General features: G+C 39.1%; 2 protein-coding genes across 2 annotated transcripts in view; both read left to right on the top strand.

The window, feature by feature from the left end:
• Positions 1-23,363, top strand: part of WDR64 (WD repeat domain 64) — a 253,246-nt gene that overhangs the window by 224,701 nt on the left and 5,182 nt on the right. Inside the window, exons 25-27 of the mRNA XM_030886170.1 lie at positions 266-371; positions 7,697-7,777; positions 15,813-15,930. Coding sequence (XP_030742030.1) covers positions 266-371; positions 7,697-7,777; positions 15,813-15,930 — 305 coding nt within the window. The remainder of the gene's footprint in view (positions 1-265; positions 372-7,696; positions 7,778-15,812; positions 15,931-23,363) is intronic.
• Positions 10,861-11,391, top strand: LOC105979463 (malate dehydrogenase, mitochondrial-like). The gene has a single exon (XM_013007001.3). The coding sequence runs from the start codon at positions 10,864-10,866 to the stop codon at positions 11,389-11,391; it is 528 nt and encodes a 175-aa protein (XP_012862455.2). The 5' UTR covers positions 10,861-10,863.

Genomic DNA, 23,363 nt, shown 5'->3' with positions numbered 1-23,363 from the left:
ATAGATGGGTTTTGTAACAGATTTTGCCCTAATAGCTAGTAATGAATTTAATTAACTACATGGAATGTTCAGACTCATTAGAAATGTCTTCGGTAGAGGAATGTCAAGGAAGCCAGATGGAATATGAATTAAGTATAGAGGAAGTGTGCTTCTAACTGCTGCCAAAGGAGGCAGGGAATTTGAGAATGAGAGGACAAATGAATATTTGGTTAGTAGAATAAAAGTAGAACATATCATTAATATTTTCTTATATATTTATATGCAGATGGAGAAAAATGAGCTCAATGTCTTTGCTTTTCAAACGTACACCTCCCAAGGCCTTTGAGGTGGAACAGGATTTTAAGTTTTTCAAGTCTCTTTCCTCACCCAAGGTATCTTAAACCAACAAAACTCACTTTGCTTTGCTTTCCTGGAATTTCAATATACCCAGTAATCCCGCATGTTTGTTCTTCACCACCGCTCTAGCAAATCATCACAAACTTAGTGGTTTAAACAATATAAGTTAACGTTCACCTACCTCACAAGAAAAAGTAATATTTGTGTGTTTATATTGAGTTATGTAAATTATCTTGTAATTCTGATGGTGTCATACATTGGGCTGCTAACTGCAAGATCAGTTCAAAACCACTAGTTGCCCCTCGGGAGGAAGGCAGGGGCTTTCTACTCCCATAAAGAGTTACAGTCTTGGAAATTCACAGGCATAGTTCTAGCCTGTTCTAAAAGGTCGCAATGAGTCAGCATCGATTCAATAGCATTACGTTTTTAAGTTTATGGTTCTGAAGATCCTGAGTTCAATACATCTCGTGGGTCTCAAACTACTGCCAGCATTGCTGTATTCCTTTGTTAGTTGTATGTGGTATACGGCGACAAGTAGGAAGGACTTGGATAGATGAAAATGGACTTGGGATTGTTGTGGTTAGATGCCATCATGGTGCTATGACTCATAGCGACACTATGTACAAGAAAATGAAATACGGACGGGTCCTGCACCATACTCACAGTCCTTGTTATGCTTGAGTCTTGTGGCAGCCACCGAGTCTTGTTAGGGATCTTCCTCTTTTTCTGGCATGATATTCAAGGGACCACGGACTGGTCCCTCCTGGTAGCATGTTTAAAGTAAGTGAAATTGCGTCTAACCCCTTTGCTTATATGGCTATATTATTCTTTCAAGAGAGATTTATCCATTCTTTGGTAATCTGCCATATGCTCACTATTCTTTGCCAATTCAAAGGTATCAATTCTTTTCTGGTCTTTTTTATTCCTAGTCTGACTGTTGCATGCATATGAGACAACGGAAAATATCATGGCTTGGGTCAGGTCCACCTTAGTCCTGAAAGCAACATCTTTGCTCACTAACACTTTAAAGAGGTGTTTTGTGGCAGATATGTCCAATGCACTGTGTTGTTTGATTCCTTGATTACTAATCCCATCATCGTTGATTGTGGTTCCAAGAAAAATGACATTGTTGACAATCTCAAACTTGTTTCCATTTATCATGATGCTGCTTATTGGTCCAGTTGTGAAGATTTTTGTTTTCTCTTATGGAGGTGTGATCCATATTGAAATCTGTAGCCTTTCACCTTCATCAGTATGTGTTTCAAGTCCGCTTCTTTTTGTCATGCAAGGTTGTGTTGTTGCATGTTATAGATTGCTAATGATATGTTCTTCGTGTTCTTTATACAGTCCAGCTTCTTGGATTATTTAATCAACATACATATTGAGCAAGTTTAGTGAAAGGTAACTATCAACACATATTTCTTTATTTTTAGACCATGCAATAAACCCCTGTTCTGCTCAAATGACTACCATCTCCTCTATGTTCAGGTTCCATGTGAGCCTAATTAAGTGCTTGGAAATTCCCATTCTGTGTAATGTTATCCATAGTTTGCCATGATCCTTTACATGGGAAATACACAAGTAAACAGGGAAACCTGCATCTGGCTTGCCTCTACCTGACCTCTAGTTTTGGGGGGTTGAGTTGTGGCATATCACCTGACCTGATTTCACCTGCTGCCATGGGTTTTCTGGCCTGGTGACAGACAGCATGAACTCTAAAGTGCTTCCACAGCCCTGTGGGTGAGGAGGATCCTCCAAACAGATGTCTGAACTTTGAATTTGGGTCTGCCCTGCACTCAAAACCACAATACAAGATTCCTGATGGCAGATCAATCAAGTATCACTCACTGCAATATCCTCAGCTCTAGTTTCATGTTGGAGACAAATGAAGGCAGCTGTCATGTAGGAAGCTGCTCTGTGCAGAGACTATGTAGTAAAGCATCAAGGGAAGCTTGTAGGGATACAGGTTGAACAAGTAAGGTGAGAGGATACAACCCTGACACCCATGTTCTTGTTTTTAATTCTTGCGTTTTTCCTTTTTTTTGTTCTCACAACTTCCTTAATCCATGTACAAGTTCCACATAAGCACAAGGAAGGGTTCTGGAATTCCCATTCTTCTCAAGACTAGCCATAGTTTATTATGATCCACACAGTCAAAAGCCTTGGTGTAGAAAATAAAAGAAAATTAAACAATTTTCTGATATCCTCTTCAGTAATGAAATACCTTGTTTCACATCCTCTTCTAAACCTGACCTGGATCTCTGGCAGCTCCTTGTTAACGTACTGCTGCAACCTTTATTGGATGATCTTCCGCAAAATTTTACTTGCATATGATATTAATGCTATTGTTCTATAATTTGATCATTCTGTTGGGTCACCTTTCTTTGGAGTGGGTACAAATATGGATCTCTTCTGGTCAGTTGACCAAGGAGCTCTCTTCCAAATTTCCTGGCATAGATGAGTAAGTGCTTTTATTGCTTCATCAGCTTGTTGAAGTGTTTCAGTTGGTGATCACCAATACCTGGACCCTTGTTTTTAGCTAATGCTTTCAGTGTAACTGGAACTTCTTCCTTAAGCACCGTTGGCTCTTGCTCATATGCTACCTCTTGACATCGTGAAATGTTAACAAGTTCTTTTTGGTACAGTGACTCTTTGTATTCTTTCCATTTTCTTTTGATGCTTCCTGTATCATTCAATATTTTACCCATAGAATTTTTCAATATTGCAAATAGGGCTCAAATTTTTCTTGAGTTCTCTCAGTTTAAGACATGCTAAACATGATCTTCATTTTTAGTTTTCTAACTATAGGGCTGTGCACATTTCATTATAATATTTTACTTTGTCCTCTCAGGTTGTCCTTTGAAATTTTCTATTTGGCTCTTTGACTTTATCATTTCTCCCATTTGCCTTAGCTATGAGGGGGTACCCCTCACCCACCCCCCCAAATGGATTTTTTTCAAAGCTATGTATTTAAATTTTTTTACATAGGAAAAAAAAATTTTTGACAAAGTAACTTTATCACCTTCAAAGAACTCTCCATTTCACTTATACATTTGCCAAATCTGCGATTCCATTTGTGGAAACATTTTTCAAACTCATCTGTTTGGATGGCTGACAGCACCTCCCCCATTTTTTCTTCACCTCTTCTGCATTGTTAAACTGCTGTCCTTTCATGTCCCTCTTCCTTTGCAGAAACAAAAAGTTGCATGGAGCTAGGTCAGGAGTAAGGTGCATGGGGCAAGAGAGGAATGCTGGTTTTTGCCAAAAGCTGGTGCACTGAGATGACTGCATAAGCAAGTGCATTGTCATGGTGGCAAAACCAGTCCCCATCTGCCACAAATCAGTCTTTTTTGTTGTTGCATACTATTACACAATCTTTCCAGAAGCTCTAAATAGAAAGCTTGATTAACAGTCTGAGCAGGTGGGACGAACTCCAAATACACTATCTCCTTCACATAAAAAAAAAAAAGTGCATCGTCTTTATCTTTAATTTCAATTGACGAGGTTTTGGGGAGTGATGTGAGGATGGAGTCTTCCACTTGCTTGATTGATGTTTGCTTTTGGCGGTTGTAAGAATAGCACTACGTCTCATCACCAGTAATGACCTTGGGGAAAAAAGTCTGGGTTGTTTCGAATCTGTTTTGTCAAAGCATGGCATATTTCCACTCTTTTTACTGGTGAGTCAGAACCTGAGGCACAGATTTCACAGCAAAGCAACCCTTCTCATTCCCAAATCTTCCATTAAAATTCACTGTACTGAGCTCCAAGATAATCCAGAAAACTTCCCCATTTCTTCAGTGGTCCATTGTCAGTTTTTGAGCACAAGTGCACAAATTTTGTTGACATTTTCATCTGTTGGGGAAGTTGACAGACATTCAGAAAGAGGTTTGTCATCAATCAACATTTCACCTTTTTTGAAACAAGAAAACCACTTGTACACTTGAGGTTTTTTTCCCCATAGCATTATCCCTGCAAGCTGTGTTCAACATCACAACAGTTTCTGAGGCAGTTTTCCTGAGCAGGAAACAAAATTTCATAGGCACATGTTCTCTTAAATCAGCCATCACAAAAATTGACGTTCAAGTGAAACTGCTATTATGAAAAAATTCACTGTGACCAGAGAGAAACTTCCCAGGTGACGCCACTGGGTGCACTAAATGCAGCAAGTTGTTGACTGCTACAGCTCCATTTTTTGTTTGTTTTGTTTTGTAGGGGTTACCCTCTCATATTCTATGATTAAGAGCAAGTTTCAGAGTCTCTTGTAAACCCACTTTTATCTTTTCTTTCTTTCTTTTCTTTTTAATGCCCTTTTGTTTTCTTCATAAATGATTTTTCTTGTCCTGCCACACCTCCTCAGTTCTTCGGTTATTAATGTTCAAGGCAACAAATTGGTTCGTGAGATGTTCTTGAAATTCTAGTGAGATAGACTCAAGGTAATATTTTGACTGGGGGAGGACTTGTTTTAATTTTGTTCAACCTGAATTTACGTATGAGCAATTGATGGTCTATTCCACATCAGCTCCTGGCCTGATTTTAGCTGCTGATATTGAGCTTCTGAATGAGCGCTTCCCTCAGATGTAGTCAATTTGATTTCTGTGTGTTTCATTTTAAGAATTCCATATGTATATTCATCGTTTGTGTTGTTGTTGAAAAAAGGTATTTGCTATAAGCAAATCATTAGTCTTGCATAATTCTATCACGGGATCTCCAACCTCATTTCTATCACCAAGACCATATTTCCAACTACTGTTCCTTTCTCTTTATTTCATACTTTTTCATCCCAATCACCAATAATTATCAATACATCTTGATTGCATGTTTGATCAATTTCAGAATAAAGACAGTGTTAGAACTCTTCATCAATTCAATTCAATTCAATTCAATGTCTGCATCACTAGCTTTGGTGTTTAGTGCATAAATTTGAATCATGCTTATATTGATTGGATTTCCTTGAAGGCAGATATATAATACTATTGCAGACAGCTTTGGTGTATAAGTTTGAATAAAACTTGTATTGATTATATTTCCTTGAAGGCAGAAAAATATTATCCTATCACAAGTAGCATTGTACTTCAAGATAGACCTTGAATGGCCTTTTGGACAATGAATGCAATCATTTCTCTTAATTGTGTCATTCCTGGCATAGTAAACCATATGATTTTTTTTTTAATTCTAAATATCCAATACCAGTCCATTTCAACTCACCAACACCTGCGATATTGATCTGTATGCATTCACTTTCATTTTTGATGACTTGCAATCTTCCTAGATTCGTACTTCGTACACATTCCAAGCTCCATGTATTAATTAATGTTTGCAGCTGTTTCTTCACATTTTGAGTTGTGCTCCATCAGCAAATGAAAATCCTGGGGGTTTTACTCCCACCCGCTTTCTTCCATTCATGTCACCATGGTTGACCTTGAGAAATCAACTTTCTTCCATTCATGTCACTCTACTTTGAGAAGGTGGATCCTTCTCAGTCATATTTCTAGTGTCTTCCATCCCAAGGGGCACAACCTCTGGCACTCTCTGACAATGTTCTGTTTCTATTCATTAGGCCTTCAGTATCTGACAATGTTTTTGGTGTCATGCATAAGGTTTTCAGCAGCTCCTTCCTCTAAGTTGGCAATTACTTCTTTTTCATCTGTTCCTACTCTTTTCTTGCATGGAAGCTCCACTGACACCTGTTCACTCTGGCTGATGGTGCTGAAATTTGAGCTACCAGTAACTTAACTTCCAGCAACACACAAGACACCATAGTACAACAAACTGACAGACAAGTGGTGGAAAACAGGGGGAAGAAGCAAGTAAAAGCAGGCCAACAATAGCAAGAAAAAATAATGCAAAGAAAACAAAAAGGCATCTCAGCTGGGTCAGTAAGGGATTGAAGTTAGTGTGCTTTTTTCAGGAAGGAACTCTTTCTGGACTAATGGGCTACTGAGGGCAAGGTGGGTGGTTATAGAAGGATTTCTTGCTCATCTAGGAGCGACCAAAACAGTCCATAGTTCATGTGCCTCCATATTTGGAGGTAGTGCACCCAACATCTGATCATAAGGTTTTGGCTCTCACCACAGGTGTGATGGAGGTAGTCACTGACAGCTGGGTGGGTGAGGGTTAGAGCTTATTGTCTTGAAGGTATGGGATACAAGGGAGGATCCCACCTTTCTTATCACCAGCCACTGGTTTGCACTTGTGCTATCTGGCTAATGTCTTGAGTGAATAGTGCTTCCTAAAGTTCAAGATGGTATCACTGCTTCGGACCAACAAAATGTTCACCACTCTGCCTCTTCTCTCAATGATTTTCTTTCATCTGTTTCTCCTAATTTATATTAAGTGCTTTTCTCTAACTTTTCCTCTAAAACTCAGGGTTCCAGGATTATCATCCATATCTGTTTCAATTGATCTCTTGTGTCTTTATTGTAGAGGGCCTGCATAGTCTGCTATCTTGCCTGAAGTCTTCCCCATGTTCGTATTATTAAGTTTGCAGCTTTTACTTCTCATTTTGAGTTGTGCCACATCAGCAAAAGATCTCAAAATATTTGCTCCATGTATGTCACTAAGGTAGAGTTAACTTTGGGGACGCAGATTTTCCTCAATAATTTTGAGTTCCTTCCAACCTGACGGGTTCATCTTTGGCATTATATTAAATGTGTTCCAAAGCTATTCGTAAGGTTTTCAGTAGCTAATTTTTCAAAAGTGTTCTTCATTCTTCTTAGTTTTAATCTGGAAGCTTCACCATAACCTTTTCACCATTGGTGATTCTGAAGGTATTTGATATACCAGTGACATAACTTCCAGCATCACACCAACACGCAATCCATCACTGTACTACACACTGACCATAAGGATTATAGGCTTGGAAATCATATAGAGGAAATTCTAGTCTTCTATAGGGTAACTGTAACTTGAAATGAATTTATTGACAATATCTTTGTTTTTAAACAATTGAATGTACAATATTATAAGGTTTTACTAATTACTACAATTTTTATGTTTGAAATTTATTCGTTAAATAAGTTTAATACTGAAGTAGTCAGTGAAGGGGCCCTGGTGACATGGTAGGTTCAACATGGAACTGCTAACCACATCAGTGGTTTGAAGCTATCAATAACTTCCCAGAAGAAAGACCAAGCTGTGTGCTCCGGTAAAGATTTAGTCTCAGAAACCAAAAGAAGTAGTTCTACTCTGTCCTATATGTGACTCTGAGTCAAAATCGACTTGATGGCAGTGGTAGTGGGAATCAGTCAGTGGAGAAAGTAAACTGCCTGAGCCCATGCAGCTAATACAGGGTGGAGGCAGAATTTGATCTACTAAGGAATGTGCCCTTTTCACTGAGCCTGTTCTCTCTTCTGTTTTGCAGATTAGAAAATACACCTTGGAAGGTTTCATGACTGAAAACAAAGAAGCAGGGATTGTGTTTGGTTCTCTGCCTATATATAGGGTGAGTTGGAGGTTTCTGGGGGTTAAAGTAGTCATCTTATTCCTGATCTTGAACTCTCAAGAAAGGTTGGAGAAAATCATAAAACCAACCAGAATTATTCTTTCATAAATGTATCTATGGGTGGCAGTGATCTTGATCATGTAGATGTTTGCAACATTACTCTTGATCTTCATTCCCTATAGGATAAAACTCAGATTATTTAGCCTGGCATAAAATCTTTTATCATCTGACTTTTGCCTAAGCCATATGACATAATTTCCCACCATTCTTTCTCCATATAACCTATATTTTAGCCATACCAACTTGCCATTCTTGGACATCATTGGTCTCTCACCTATGTGATATTTCCTAGGCTGCCTTTCTGCCAAAAACTTACCCATGCCTTGTTGCCCAGCAAATCCCTATCATCATTCAAGTGTCAACACTAGGCAACTTCTGTTGAATTAATTAACTAATTATTTCACCAAATAAATAATAAATCATCAGATATAACATTTAACGTACTTTTTACTTGTTATATCTTCTTTTCATGTCAATTTTAAGGGTTTTTTACATATAATTCAGGGTCTTAAAAATATTAGAAAGTTGTGCGTTCATAACTACAATCAATTTCCCCCCAATATTTTTATAGAGATGTAATTCACATATCATACACTTCCACAGTTCAGTTGCATTTAAAAAGAGTTGTATATACATCAGCACAATTAGTTCCAGTGTATCCTCTTCTCCCCAATTCCCCTCAACCTCCCTGTCCCATCCCCAAGAATCTATTACATCAATTGTCTCTATACATCCATCCTTGCCATGCTTCATAAACTGGGAAACATACCAGAGAGAGAAAAAGAACAAAAACAATAAATAAATAAATATTTTATACACACACACACACACACACACACTCACAAGCCATATAATGAGCCATAAAGCAATCCACTGTTGAGAAACAAGCAAAAAATATTTAAACCTAGAATGAACCCAGAATGGGTCACGAGAGAGATCAAATGACCAGGTATCATATTATAATGTAGTTTCATCCACCATAATCAAGTTTACAATAATCTCTGTCTGATAGCAAACCTATTCAAGTCCTTCAACTGTGGTCAGAGGGGTTTGCCAGAAACCTAATCCACATAGGTAATCTGTAGATGGATTTTGGGCTCTCACTGTCCTCCATAGCCTTCAATAAATTGGGTGTTCACAATTTGAGCTCTTTCTCTCCGTCATAGTTGGATTTTGTTATTTGTCATATTTGGATCATACAGGCTGGTGTGCTTCTTCCATGTGGGCTTAGTTGATGACTCACTTAGATGGCTACTTGGTTGGATACAAGCCTTTAAGACCCTAGGTGATATTATTTTTGATAGTTGGGTACCATCTGTTTTCTTCACCATAATTTGCTGTAGCACCTGTATCTTCGGTGATCTCCTTATGAAAATAAATATCTGGCATCATAATCTATTTTTGAACATTTTCTTCATTCTTATATCCATTATTATTAGCTCCCACCCCCCTCAAAGTCTCCTGTCACAACTGTAAGAAATTATTAATCTAGTTACTGTTGCTAGAGATTTACCTATTGTGCATCTCATATAAAGAAAATCATTTAGAAAACAAACCCAGCACCAACAAAATAAGACTAAAAAAATCCAAAAATGTAGCAGAAAGTAATAATATAATAAAGTAGAGCGATTTAAAAATGAGTCAAAGGGGGAAATGGCAAAATGTTATATTACAAGATAACTATTTCACCAATAACCTTCTTTGTCTGAGAACAAGGCTAGTAACGACCTTGATGAATGGGACTAGAGAATTCAATGGATGCTTAGTCTATGTGGGGCTGTGTATGTTACCTTTAGGCTTTCACTCCCATCCATAGACTCATACCATATATATCTATATATAGACTATATGTACTGAATACACATATTACTATATGTACTGAATATATACATATATATTGTGAATATGTGAGTAGATACACACACGAGAGGATACCCCACAAAAAAACACCCCACAAAAGCTTCACTTGGCATAACTTTTGTAGTATGCGTTTTCCCTGCTAGGCATGCATCCAGCAACGTACTCTGAGTTAGTTGCACCCAGTAGTGGTGTCACAGGGGAAGGTTCTCTCTCATCACAGTGAATATTTTTATAAAAGGAGTTTCACTTGAACCACATCTTTGGGGATGGCTGATTTAAGAGAACATCAGGAGGCTGTGGATTTTTGTTTTAAAAGATAAAATGTAGTAGACCAAGGACATATATGTTTAGTGATTGCTTCATGAGGGCATGTATCCAGCAGGGCCACATTGTAAGAAGTAATTGTTCTTTGATTAGAGTATTCGATTAAGTGTGAGTCCAAGATACACAGCTATATCAATGGCTATATCTGTGATATGAAAATAGCGTAATATATATGCCCTGGTCCACTTTAGTGACAGTATTATCAGTTTCTTGAGAAATAATATAAATAAGTTCAATGGGATATTGAGTAATTCTAGTAACGACGTTAATTTAGCTAACAGTGTAGAATTTAAAGTACGATTGAGATAGGGAAAATATACATAATAGGAAAGCTTTCCAGATAAAATACATGAATTGTTAAATTGTATAGATTAGAAACCTGAGTGACTGACAGCTGTTTAAGAAAACAGGGAAGGTTGGACATGAGGCAAAAAAATGAGTAACAGTCGCCCCTGTGGAGGTAGTTTGAGTAACTTGCTCACTGCCAGCTCTATTGCTCCCTGGCCTGTGCCCCTGCCGCCCAGCCATGCTCTACGCCCAGCTTCAGCACCTCTGCCCAGAACCATGCTAATGAAGGAGCCCAGCTCACTTCTCTTGAAGAACAGCCTCTGGTGAGCTGCCTGACCGTCAACGATATTGCTCAGACCCCTGGAGTAGCCGCTGACCTAAGCCACATCGAGATGAAAGCCCATGTGAAAGGAAGGGTACCTTAGACCCAGGCAGGTACCCAACTGCTTGAAAGGCTGTGATGTGGTGATCCTCCCAGCGGGATGACCTGTTCAACCAACGCCACGATCGTGGCCACCCTGGCGGCCACCTGTGCCCAGCATGGCCCCGAAGTCATGATCTGCATCATGGCCAATGCGGTCAACTCCACCATCCCCATCACCGTGGAGGTGTTCAAGAAGCACGGCGTGGACAACCCCAAGAAAATCTTGGCCGTGACCACCCAGAATGTCATCAGGGCCAACGCTTTCGTGGCAGAGCTGAAGGGTTTGGACCCGGCTCCAGTCAACTTCCCCATCATTGGCGGCTATGGAGGGAAGCGCATCCTCCCCGTGATCTCCCAGCGGACGCCCAAGGTGGACTTCCCCCTGGATCAGCCGACGGCCCTCACGGGGCGCATCCAGGATGCTGGCACGGAGGTGGTCCAGGCGAAAGCAGGGGCAGGCTCTGCCACCTTGTCCATGGCCTACACGGGCACCCGCTTCGTCTTCTCCATCGTGGACATGTTGAACAGCAAGAAGGGAATCATCGAGTGCTCCTTTGTGAAGTCCCCGGAGACAGACTGCACCTACTTCTCCACGCTGTTTCTACTGGGGAAACGGGTTGAAGAACCTGGGTATCGGCCACGAGAAGATGATCGCTGAAGCCATCCCCGAGCTGAAAGCCTCCATCACGAAGGGGGAGGAGTTTGTGAAGAGCATGAAGTAAGACACCCTGCCAGGCACCTTGTCACTGTAAAGTCATTTCAGAGATCTTCATTGTTTTTCCAATTTGTCCTGATGATGTTTGTTGTATGAGCGTTACCATCCCTTCCAAGTTGGAGCATCAATAAAAGCTATTTTGATTTTTTAAAAATTGAGTAACAGTCTTTAATGAAGACAAAGCCATGTCTGCAGGATCAAAGCATAGGGAGTATGAAAATAACAAATATATGGTAGTCTAAAATTGCCAATTAATGTGCATGCTCAAAAGCAAGAGATATGAATCAAACTCCAATGACTTCCAATCCATGCCCTTAAGGTAGCAGTCATGTGCTTCTCACAGGGGTGTTTCAGCCTTAAGACCAATGGAGTATCTCGGTTCCTTTGATCTGCAACAGGTGTATTTAAGGTAATGTCCAATTCACTGACTTGGATTCTCCTATTGGAGGTGTGTGTAAGTAAAGTGAAGCATTTTTCCCAATAGCAGGATGGCCCACCTTGTTTATCCACCAACAGAAGTAAAATCACCTTCTCAGAGACAGACATATCCCCACCCTCCATCTTGAATTGTCATTGAAATTCACTGAACACCATTGTACAAATGTCTATTATTTGGGGTGATTATGTGACCATGCAATATAGCAAGAACTATTTATTTGGTCTTCTCCACTCCCCCCTAAATGGAAAACTGACCCCAGCTTATGTGAGGCTTCTTCTGAAGAAGTGGTTTTCAGTGGGGCAAACCAAAAAAGGAACATAACAAATGAGCACTGGGGGCAAAGCAAAGCCACAAAGCCCCTGAGGAACCCAAAAATAGACTTCAGGCTAAGAAGGGCAGTTCCCAGAACCCCCCAGGACTGGTGGGGAGATAGTTTCCTTATTTTTCTTTTTGTATTCAATCTTTAGTTTTCTTTTTGTTTGTCTCCGTTATTGTTGTTTGGCCTACCTATATAAGGTGGGAATGGGAAGCAAGCCCACGGGAGGGCAATGGATCGACTGTTCCAGAGGGGAACTGCTGGGGGGAAGAGGAGGTGGGGAGAGGCAGCAGTGAGCAGATAACGCTATAGACAGGGGAACAACTAGAAAATTAGAATCAACAATGAGGAGGCCGTAGAGATCCCGGTGGTGTTGGAGTAACAGTCATCTAGTTGAGAGGAATCTTTAAGAGGCAGAAGATGGGCGAGTGTGGTGCTGGGACAGGAGGAAAGTAAAAGGAAACAGGACAGGTCTGGGAAGCAAAGCTATGGATAAAAGTATAAACATAGGTGGGTACATATGTAAATATATTCATTCATAAAAATAGAGGTATTGGCCTATGTACATCTATGTATATGGAAAGACGTTGAGTAAGTGGATGGATTTTGGGTCTCTGCTCAAGCCCTCCCTCAAAACAAGAACACTTTGTTGTAACAACCTGACATTCTATGCTGCTCACCCAACACAATTGCTGAAGACAAAATGGGTGCATCAGCAAATGTGATGGAGAAAGTTGATGGTGCCCAGCTATCAAAAGATATAGCATCTGGAGTCTTAAAGGCTTGAAGTTAAACAAACGGCCATCTAGCAGAGAAGCAACAAGCCCATGTGGAAGAAGTACACCAATTTGTGCAATCATGTGGTGTCAACAAAAGCTGGTAACAAGCATCAGGAGACCCAAAACAAAACAAACAAAAAAACATATTGTTGAGAATGAGGGGGATCAGAGAAGATACCCAAAACCCACCTGTAGACAGAATCCCCTAACAGAAGGATCACAAGGAAAGGATGAGTCAACTAGACTGAGCACAGTATAGCACTGATGAAACACACACTATTCCTCTGTTTTTTTGAGTCTTCCTCACCCTCCGCTATCATGAATCCAGTCCTGCCTTTCAGTTCTGGCTAGACTGGAGCACGTATACTGGTACAGATAAGAGCGCACAACACACAGACTCTAGGGCAGATAAAACCCTCAGGAACAGAAATGGGAGTAGCCATACCAAGAGGGTAGGGGGAAGGTGTGGGGAGGAGGGGAGGAAGGGGAAACTAATCATAATGATTGATGCATAACCCCCACCCCTCCCCAGGGGGTTGAACAACAGAAATGTGGGTGAAGGGAGACAGTGGTTGGTGTAATATATGAAAACAATAATAATTTATAATTTATCAAGCCGTCATGAGTGGAGGAGTGGGGGGAGGAGGGAAAAAAAGAGGAGCTGATACCAAGTCCTCAAATAGAAAGTAAATGTTTAGAAAATGATAATGGCAACGTATGTACAAATATGCTTGATACAATTGATGGAGACATTAATTGGAGTGTTATAAGAACTGTAAGAGCCCCCAATAAAATTATCTTTAAAAAGTAGAATTGCTAAAAAATAAAGTGGTTTTTAAGATGTACAAATATGGAACAATAGATGGATCATAAGCATTAAACAGACATGCCACTTCATTGCTTGGGGGAGACCAGATTAAAAGAATACATGGCCTGAGAACAGATGCTTGTCTTTGACATAATCTATATCCTTATCCTTACATCGCATATATTATTTGTCCTTTTGTGATTCACTAATTTCATCTATCAGAAGATTTTCCAGATCCATCCATAGCATATTCAACATCTTTTTTTTAGCGATACATGATATTCCATTGTATGTATGTACAAAATTTTCTTTATCCATTCTTTTGATGCTCCTTTGGGCTGCTTCCAATGTCTTGCTATTATGGACAGTGATGTAACGAACATGGGAAACCGTATGTTTCTGCATGTGTGTCTCTTACTTCTTCGGCGTGTATATACCCAGCAGGGGTATTACTGAATCATATGAAAATTTTATTCCCAATTGTCTTAGATAGTGCCATGTTATTTTCCACAATAGTCATACATGTTTACAAACCCATCCGCAATTATGACAGTTTCAATCTCTCTGCATTCTCTTCAGTATTTTTTTAATTGAGCTATGATTGTTGATGTAAGGTTATATCTCATCGTTGTTTTTACTTGCATCTCCAGTATGAGCATGCTACTATGAAATGTGTCTGACTCCATTATTTCAGTATCTCTTTGATCTCTCATGCTCTCTATGACTTTACTATAATCTTTACTTATTATCACTGTACACAGATGTTGAAAAAAATCCAGACTGGTGAGTTGAGTGCTCTGTTTATAACTAGCTCTATTTATGTCAAGTTGGTTGACTGTGTTGTTTAGCTTTTCTTTTTCTTTGAATTTCTCTTCTGATGATCTCTTTTTCCTTGAGAGTGGTGTATTAAATTCTCCTACTATTATTTCCAAACTGTCTATTTCTCTACAACTCTTTGAGGGTGTGATTGATGTATTTCTACTATTTTCACTTTCGTTGGGAGCATATATGTTTAAATTGGTTATGTCTTCTTGTTTTATTGTTATTTAATCATTATGTAATGTCCTTTCTTTACTCTTATGATATTAATTGCCTTGTAGTTTACTCTGTTAGAGATTAATATTGCCATTTCTGCTTTTTTGATGGCTCTCATTGGCCTGGTACATTTTTCTCCACCCTCTGAGCTTTAGGTTATTTTTGTCTTTGAATTTAAGGTATGTGTATTATAGATGGGTCTGTTTTCTAAGGTAGTCTGTTACTTTGTCTCGATTGATACATTGAATCCATTGTCATTATTGATACATTCAGGTTTGTTGCTGTCATTTTGCTGTGTTTTGTTTGTTTATTTTGTAGTTTTATTGGTGTATTTGTTCCTCCTCTAATTCTGTATTGTTTTGAATACGGTTTCATTATATTGGTTCCAATGTGGTGGTGTCCTATAGGAAGCTACCAGATTTGTCAGCTGCTGTTGTTCATGGTCTATCAATAGTGTTCCTATTGCTATTTGGGGGAATCTTGGTCTTGTTTTTATAAATTCCTTTAATTTTTCCTTATCTGGAAATGCCTTTGCATTTTTGAAGGTTAATATTCCCTCATATTTGAAGGTTAATTTTTCTATATATAAAATTCTTGGTTAGTAGCTGATACTAAGGGCCCAAGTAAAAAGAAAATGTTTTGAATATGATGATGATGATGAAAATGATGATGGCAACATATGTACAAATGTGCTTGACACAGTGGATGTATGTATGGATTGTGATAAGAGTTGTACGAGCCCCCAATACAATTATTTTTAAAGAAAAGAAAAAATATATTTTATTATTCTCAAGAACATCTCAGTTGTAATAGGTATCAAGCTCTTAAGCCAACATATGAATGAGTGAATTATTTGTGGGTAGTATATATGAAAATGATGTATTTTTAAGCAAGTGGTCCTTCTCAAATTCTCATACACCTCACATTCACATAAGAGAAATAATCACTTTAAGAATATCTAACTGGCTCTTCGTTTATGTCTTGCAGGTACCAAGCCCCACTAGTCTAAGATTTCTGCCACTCATTGGTTCAGAAGCACAGAGGGACTCTTTAGATCTCCTTCCAGGGAAGAAGAAAGGAGGGCATGTTCAACATGAAAGAGTAAGTTATTACTTAATATTCCATAATATTACTTAATATTACTTAATATTCCACTTCTGCCTAGGTTGTTACTTGATACTATGTACTCTTTCCCAGAGAATGGGGCATACTTAGACTTTTCTTTAACATGTTTGTGATCAATCTCATTGAAATTAAAATGATCAATTGGCTAGACAGAGAAAGAGAGGGGTGGGGAGTGGATAGGAACTCTGAGCCTGAACTAATGAAACTTGCCTAGAATTTTAAGGCTTAAATTCACTGAACTCAATATTGCCTAAGGTTATGTATCTCTTCCTTGCCTCTTAATCTTGTACCTACAAGAGTAAGCTATAACACCAGTACCTTTCTGCTCATCAATAAAATTAAAATAACTTTTCCATGTATTAATACTAACTAACATACAACACTTCACAATTTCCAAAGTGCTTTTATAAATAATTCATTAGATTTTCACAATAATGACAAGGAAAATGTTATATCCATTTCAGAGTTGGAAAAAATGAGCCACAAAACCAAGGTCCTGTATGAATTAAGCCAAAGCTAAAATCTACTTCTGATTCCAAATTGTAATCTTATTTTTTTTAATCATTTTATTGAGGGCTCATACAGCTCTTATCAGAATACATACAGTGTCGAGCACATTCGTACATTTGTTGCCATCATCATTTTCAAAATATTTTCTTTTTACTTAAGCCCTTGGTATCAGCTCATTTTTTAACCCTCCCTCCTTCACCCTCCCTCCCTCAGACCCTTGATAATTTATAAATTGTCATTATTTTTTCATATCTTACACTGAACAATGCCTTCCTTCACCCACTTTTCTGTTGTCTGTCCCCCAGGAAAGGAGTTTATATATATAATTATGATCAGTTCCCCCTCTTCCCCCAACCATCCCCTTACCCTCCTGGTATTGCTATTCTCATTATGGTCCTGAGGAGTTTATCTGTCCTGTGTTTCTAGCTCTTATCTGTATCCGTGTACATGCTCTGGTCTAGCTGGATTTGTAAGGCGGAATTGGGATCATGATTGTAGGGGGTGGGGGGAGCATTAAAGAACTAGAGGAAAGTTGTATGTTTCAGCTGTACTCTTATTTTTATAAACATAAGTATTTCAAGAAATGTGAACATATTCCATTTCCACTTGGAGGACTCCATAGGCCTAACAAATGATGGTCATTTGTCCATCATTAACATATATCAGACGTTACCTATAAGTCTAGTTGTGGGGATTTTGGTCTTCTTTACATTTAGCTGTACTCCATACTGAAGGCTGTGATCCTTGATCTTCCTCAGCAAGTACTTCATGTCCCCCTAACTCTCAGCAAGCAACGCTGTATCATCTGCATATTGCAGACTGTTAATAAGTCTTCCAACAGTCCTGATGCCACATTCTTCTTTATGTAATCCAGATTCTCTGATGATTTTCTCAGTATACAGACAGAATAAGTGCGGTGAGAGGACACAACCCTGGTGTACACCTTTCTTGATTTAAAATGATGCTGTATTTCCTTGTTTTGTTCACACGATTGACTTACGATCCATGTAGAGGTTCCAAATGAGCACAATGAAGTGTTCTGGAATTCCCATTCTCATCAAGTTTAGAGATAGTTTATTATGATCCACACAGTTGAATGCTTTTGCATAGTGAATAAAACACAAGAAAACAAAATGTTTTTAAAAAGAGAAGAATATTGCAAGTAAACAAATAAACAAACAAAAAGAAAACATCTTTCTGGTGTTCTCTTCTTTGAGCCAAGATTCATCTGACATCAGCAATAATACCCCTTGTCCCATGTTCTCTTCTGAATCCAGCCTGAACTTGCGGCACCTCCCTGTCAATGTACTCCTACAACCATTGTTTCATCATCTTCAGCAAAATTTTACTTGCATGTGATATCATGATATTGTTCTATAGTTTGGATCTTGTTTATTATTGTTAGGATGATGATGATGGGTCACCTTTCTTTGGAGTTAGCACCAATATATATCTTTTCCAGTCAGTTGGCCAAGTAGCTGTTTTGCAAATTTCCTGGCACAGACTAGTGAGTGCTTCGTCAGCTCATTGAAACATTTCAGTTGGTATTCCATCAATTCCTTGGAGCCTTGTTTTTGTCTAATACTTCCAGTGCAACTTAAACTTCTTCCTTGAGCATTACTGAATCTTGCTCATATGACAGCAAGATGGTGGAAATTCGACTGGTTCTTTTTGGTACAGTAACTGTGTATTCTTTCCACACAACTGGACTAAGAGCTAATATGTTTCCTCAAAACTGGGCCAATAGGTAAAATGATCAGTGGAGAAGATATTAAAGTTGCCAAGGAATTTGTCTTACTTGGATTCATAATCAATTCTCAGGGAAGCAGCAGTCAAGAGATCAAAAGACACATTGTATTAGGTAAATCTGCTATATAAGATCTCTTTAGAGTATTAAAAATCAAGGATGTTACTTTGAGGACTAAGATGCACCTGACCCAAGCCATGGCATTCTCTATTGCATCACATGCATGTGAAAGTTGGACATTGGATAAGGAAGACCAAAGAAGAATCGATGGATTTGAACTGTGGTTCTGACAAAGAATATTCCATGTACTATGGACTGCTAAAAGGACAAACTGATCCATGTCGGAAGAAGTAAAGCCTGAGTGCTCTTTAGAGGTAATGATGGCAAGACTTTGTCTTACATACTTTAGACATGTTGTCACTATTATATGCCATGTTAGACATGTTATATGCCACTTTACATTAAATCAGACAAAAACTAGAAGGGAGTTTGGTATTTTATTGTCTGTTACTAGTTTTTAAAAGTGCAGCAGATACAACTACCACCACAACAAAAAGGCAACCTTATTTATATAGAAAATATTGCCTTGATTATGTTAGCTCTTGTGCAATTAATGAGAATATTAAAAACAGAAACTCACTGTCATTAAGTCAATTCTGACTCACAGCAACCCTATAGGCTTGGGTAGAACTGCCACTTTCAGTTTCAGAGATTCCTGATTAGAGCAATAAAAAGCCTCATCTTTCTCCCACACTGGCTGATGGTTTTGAACTACTGATCCTGTGGTTAGCAACCCAATACATAACCACCACACCAGCTTCTTATGAATCATCAACTCTACCAATTATTTGAGTCAAAATGTTAACAACTGTTTCCTATTAAAATAATAGTATTCTTAAAATTAAATATACTATACATCTACCCACCAATCGTCTGTCCATTTGTTGTTCTGTAGTGACTTGTGTGTTGCTGTGATGCTGGAAGTTATGTCGCTGGGATTTCACATGTGAGCAGGGTCACCCAAAAGGAACAACTTTCATCTGAGCTTGCAGACTAAGAATAAACAACAAAGAAGGACTTGGCTCCCAACTTCAGAGGAAAACCTTATGAATAACTTTGAAGCATCATAAGATACAGAAAGCCTAAACTAAGGAGGCAGAACATTACCCGAGATACTGCCCCTCAGTATCAGAGGATGAGCCCCTCGGGTCCCAAGGCGCTAAAAAATGTCACTGAAGAGGAGCTGATTTCTTGGAAGCGAGTCAACCATGGTGACGTGACTCGGGTGAAGTGTGTGCGCACATTAGGGATCTTCATTTGATCCCTAATTTGATGGGGCAGGACTCAAGGGAAGCAAAAACAGCTGCAAAAATCTGCTAATGATAAGAACTTAGGATGTGCAAGGTACGAATTTAGGGATGTTGGAAGTGTTCAAAAATGAAATGGAACGTATAAAGACTGACATCCTAGGCATTACTTGGCAGAAATGGACTGGTTTTTGCCATTTTGAATGAGAAAATTATATGCTTCACTATGCCGAGAACAACACAACCAAAAGGAATGGTATAGCATTCATTGTCAGAAAGGATCTTGCTGAATCCATCGTGAGGTACAATGCTATCTGTAACATATCTATCCACCTTCAAGGATATCAAATCAATAAAACTATTATTCCAATGTATGCACCAACCACAAAAACGAGTGATAAAGAAATGGAAGAATTCCATCGATTTCAGCCAGAAACTGATCAAACATGCAAACAAGTTACATACATTAATTATTGGTGATAGGAATGCAAAGGTTGGAAACAAAGACAGAAGAGGAGTTGGAAATTATGGACTTGGTGACAGAATGAATCTGGAGAGCAAACAATATAATTTTGCAAAACAAATTACTAGCTCATAGCAAATACCTTTTTTCAACAACACAAAAGGTGGCTGTACACCTTGGACTTCCCTAGATGGAAGATACAGAAATCAAATGAACTCCACCTGTGAGATGACATGGTAAAGAAGTGCAATATTAGCAGCTAAAACTAGACCAGAAGGCAACTGTGGAACATACTGTCAATTACTCATTTGTAAATTCAGGATAAAGCTGAAGAAAATTAAAACAAGCCCAGAAAAGGCAAAATATGATCTCGAGTCTCTCCAACTTAAATTTCGAAAACAGCTCAAGAACATATTTGACCCATTAAACACTAATGATTTGATGAGCTGTGGGAAGGCATCAAGAACATCTCTCATGAAGAAAGCAGAAAGACATTACTAAGACAAGAAAGAAAGAAAAGATCAAAGCGGATGTCAGAAGAGACTCGGAAACTTGCTCTTAATCATAGAGTACCTGAAACAAATGGAAAAAAGGATGAAGTTCAAGTTGAACAGAAAACTTCAAAGGGCAGCTTAAGAAGACAAATTCGAATATTATATGAAATGTGGAAACACCTACATTTAGAAAACCAAAAGGGAAGAGCACACAAAGCATATCTTTTTTAAAAATAATTTTATTGAGGCTCTTACAGCTCTTATAACATTCCAGACATCGATTGTATCAAGCATATTTGTACATATGTTGCCATCATCGTTTTCTAAACATTTACTTTCTATTTGAACCCTTGGTTTCAGCTCCTCTTTTTTTCCTCGTTCACCGCCCCCCTTGTGACCCCTTGATAAATTATAAATTATTATGGTTTTTATATATTACACCGACCACTGTCTCCCTTCACCCAGGTTTCTGTTGTTTAACCCCCTGAGGAGAAGGGGTTATGCATATATCATTACAATAGGTTCCCCCTTCCTCCCCTCCACTTCCCAAGTTCCCGTTACTATCCTGGTATCACTACTCCCATTTCTGTTCCTGAGGGGTGTATCTGACCTGGATTCCATGTGTCATGAACTCTCATCTGTACCAATGTACACGCTCTAGTCTAGACAGAGCTGCAAGGCAGGACTGGGGTCATCATAGTGGGGGGTGAGGAAGCCTCAAAGAACCAAAGGAATATTGTGTGTTTCATGTTCCCTGGTTGACTCATCCCTTCCTTGTGACCCTCTCGTAAGGGGATGTCCTATTGTCTACTCATTTCCCCCACCTCCTCTTGCCCCCAAGTCCCTCCCGAACCATTGGTCCCTTTGCTTTCTTCTCAGGCTTGCTTCCCATGCCTATCTTTATAGGTAGGCAAAAAAAAAGGAAACAAAAGAAAAAAATGGGAAAAAATAGCAAAAAATAAAACAAAACAAAAAAAGTATACATAATTCCAGGTCTGCCTACTGACCTTTATGACTCTCTCCCCACCAGCCCTGGGGGATTCTGTAAACTGCCCCTCCTAGCCTGAAGTCTATTGTGGGGGGTCCTGAGGGGGTCTGTGGCTTGGCTTTGCTCCTGTTGCTGATCTATTGTGTTCCCTTCTTGGTTCCCCCATTGTGGGGGTGGTTAGACTGGACACACTCCCCACCATGTATCCCCAGTATTGTCCTCTGTCACTGTAAGCTTCAGCAAGAGGGCATCATGTCCCAAGCTATTGTCAGCCGATAGTCCTCTCTGTGCCTTAGTAGCTCGGTGCAGGGATGTCATCCTCAGGGCTTAGTGTATCGATAAGGTATCTAGTCCTCAGTCTCTTTTTCCTCCTTGGTTTGCTTCATGGGAATAGTAGGCTAGCCACTCTCCCCAACCTATAGGTTTAGTTTTGTCCTCTGTAGCATATACACCTAAGGGGGAGGGGAGGAGGGGGACAGCTTGGCTCTAATTGGGGCTGGCCATGTAGCCCTCTCTGTTCATGAGTCACGGGGAAGAGATGAGCCAATCAGGGTGCAGGGTAGCAATGATGAAACATACAACTTTCCTCTAGTTTCTAAATGCTTCCTCCTCCCGCCCCCACTATCATGATCCCAATTCTACCTTACAAATCTGGCTAGACCAGAGGATGTACACTGGTACAGATAGGAACTGGAAGCACAGGGAAGCCAGGGCAGATGATCCTTTCAGGACCAATGGTGAGAGTGGCGATACAGGGAGGGTAGAAGGAGGGTGCGTTGGGAAGGGGGAACTGATTACAAGGATCTACATGTGACCTCCCACCTGGGGGATAGACAACAGAAAAGTGGGTGAAGGGAGACGTCGGACAGGGCAAGATATGACAAAATAATTTATAAATTATCTAGGGTTCATGAGGGAGTGGGAAGCAGGGAGGGAGGGGAAAAATGAGGAGCTGATACCAGGCTTAGGTGGAGAGCAAATGGCTTGAGAATGATGAGGGCAATGAATGTACAAATGTGTTTTACACAATTGATGTATGTATGGATTTTTGTAAGAGTTGCATGCGCCCCTAATAAAATGATTTAATAAGAAAAAAGATATGGCTATAGGCTCAAGTAGAAAGTAAATGTTTAGAAAATGATGATGGCCACGTATGTACAAATATGCTTGATACAACTGATTTATGGAATGTTATAAGAGCTGTAAGAGCCCCCAATAGAGTAATTATTTTTAAAAGATATGGCTGTAATATATATATCTATAAAGGGCTCCAGGGGGAAAGGAGGGGATAAAGAGGAGCTAGTATCAAAGGGTTCAAGAAGAAAGAAAATGTTTAAAACTGATTGTAGTAGCAATCATACAGTTATGCTCAATTCATTTGAATTATGGAATGTTATGATATCTGTAAGACCTCCCAATAAAATGATTAACTTAACAAGGGGAGAAGGATCAAATGACAAGGTTTTAACCATCCAAGTCAGATTTTTCATTTTAATCAACTATAATATTGTCTACAGTATGCAATGTCTGATAACCAAATTATTCCCATCTTTCAATTATGGTCAGAGGGAAATCACCAGAGACTTATTCCATGTGTAAATCTGTCAAATATATTTTGAGCTTCCACTGTCATCCATAGTCTTCTGCAAACCAGAGTTTCACAATTTAACTTCTGATGCCATTTCCTCCTTCAAATTTAGATCATATCATTTACAATCCTTGGATCATGGATGTTGGTGTGCTGCTTCTGTGTGGACTTAAATGAGGTCTTATTTAGATGGTCACTTGTTTGAAAACAAATCTTTAAGATCGCAGATGATATTCTATCTGATAGCCAGGCACCATCTAATTTCTACCCCACACTTTGCTGTAACTCCCATATCTTCGATGTTTCCTTCATGTGG

This window comes from Echinops telfairi, unplaced genomic scaffold (assembly GCF_000313985.2).
Source record: "Echinops telfairi isolate 266 unplaced genomic scaffold, ASM31398v2 ScPeMD7_655;HRSCAF=1070, whole genome shotgun sequence".
NCBI classification, from domain to species: Eukaryota; Metazoa; Chordata; class Mammalia; order Afrosoricida; family Tenrecidae; genus Echinops; species Echinops telfairi.
The sequence above is the reverse complement of the archived record's forward strand: the minus strand, read 5'-3'. Positions and strand labels throughout refer to the sequence as shown.

Excerpts from the sequence above, each read along its gene's own strand:
- LOC105979463 (XM_013007001.3), top strand. The coding sequence starts at position 10,864 with ATGATCTGCATCATGGCCAATGCGGTCAACTCCACCATCCCCATCACC.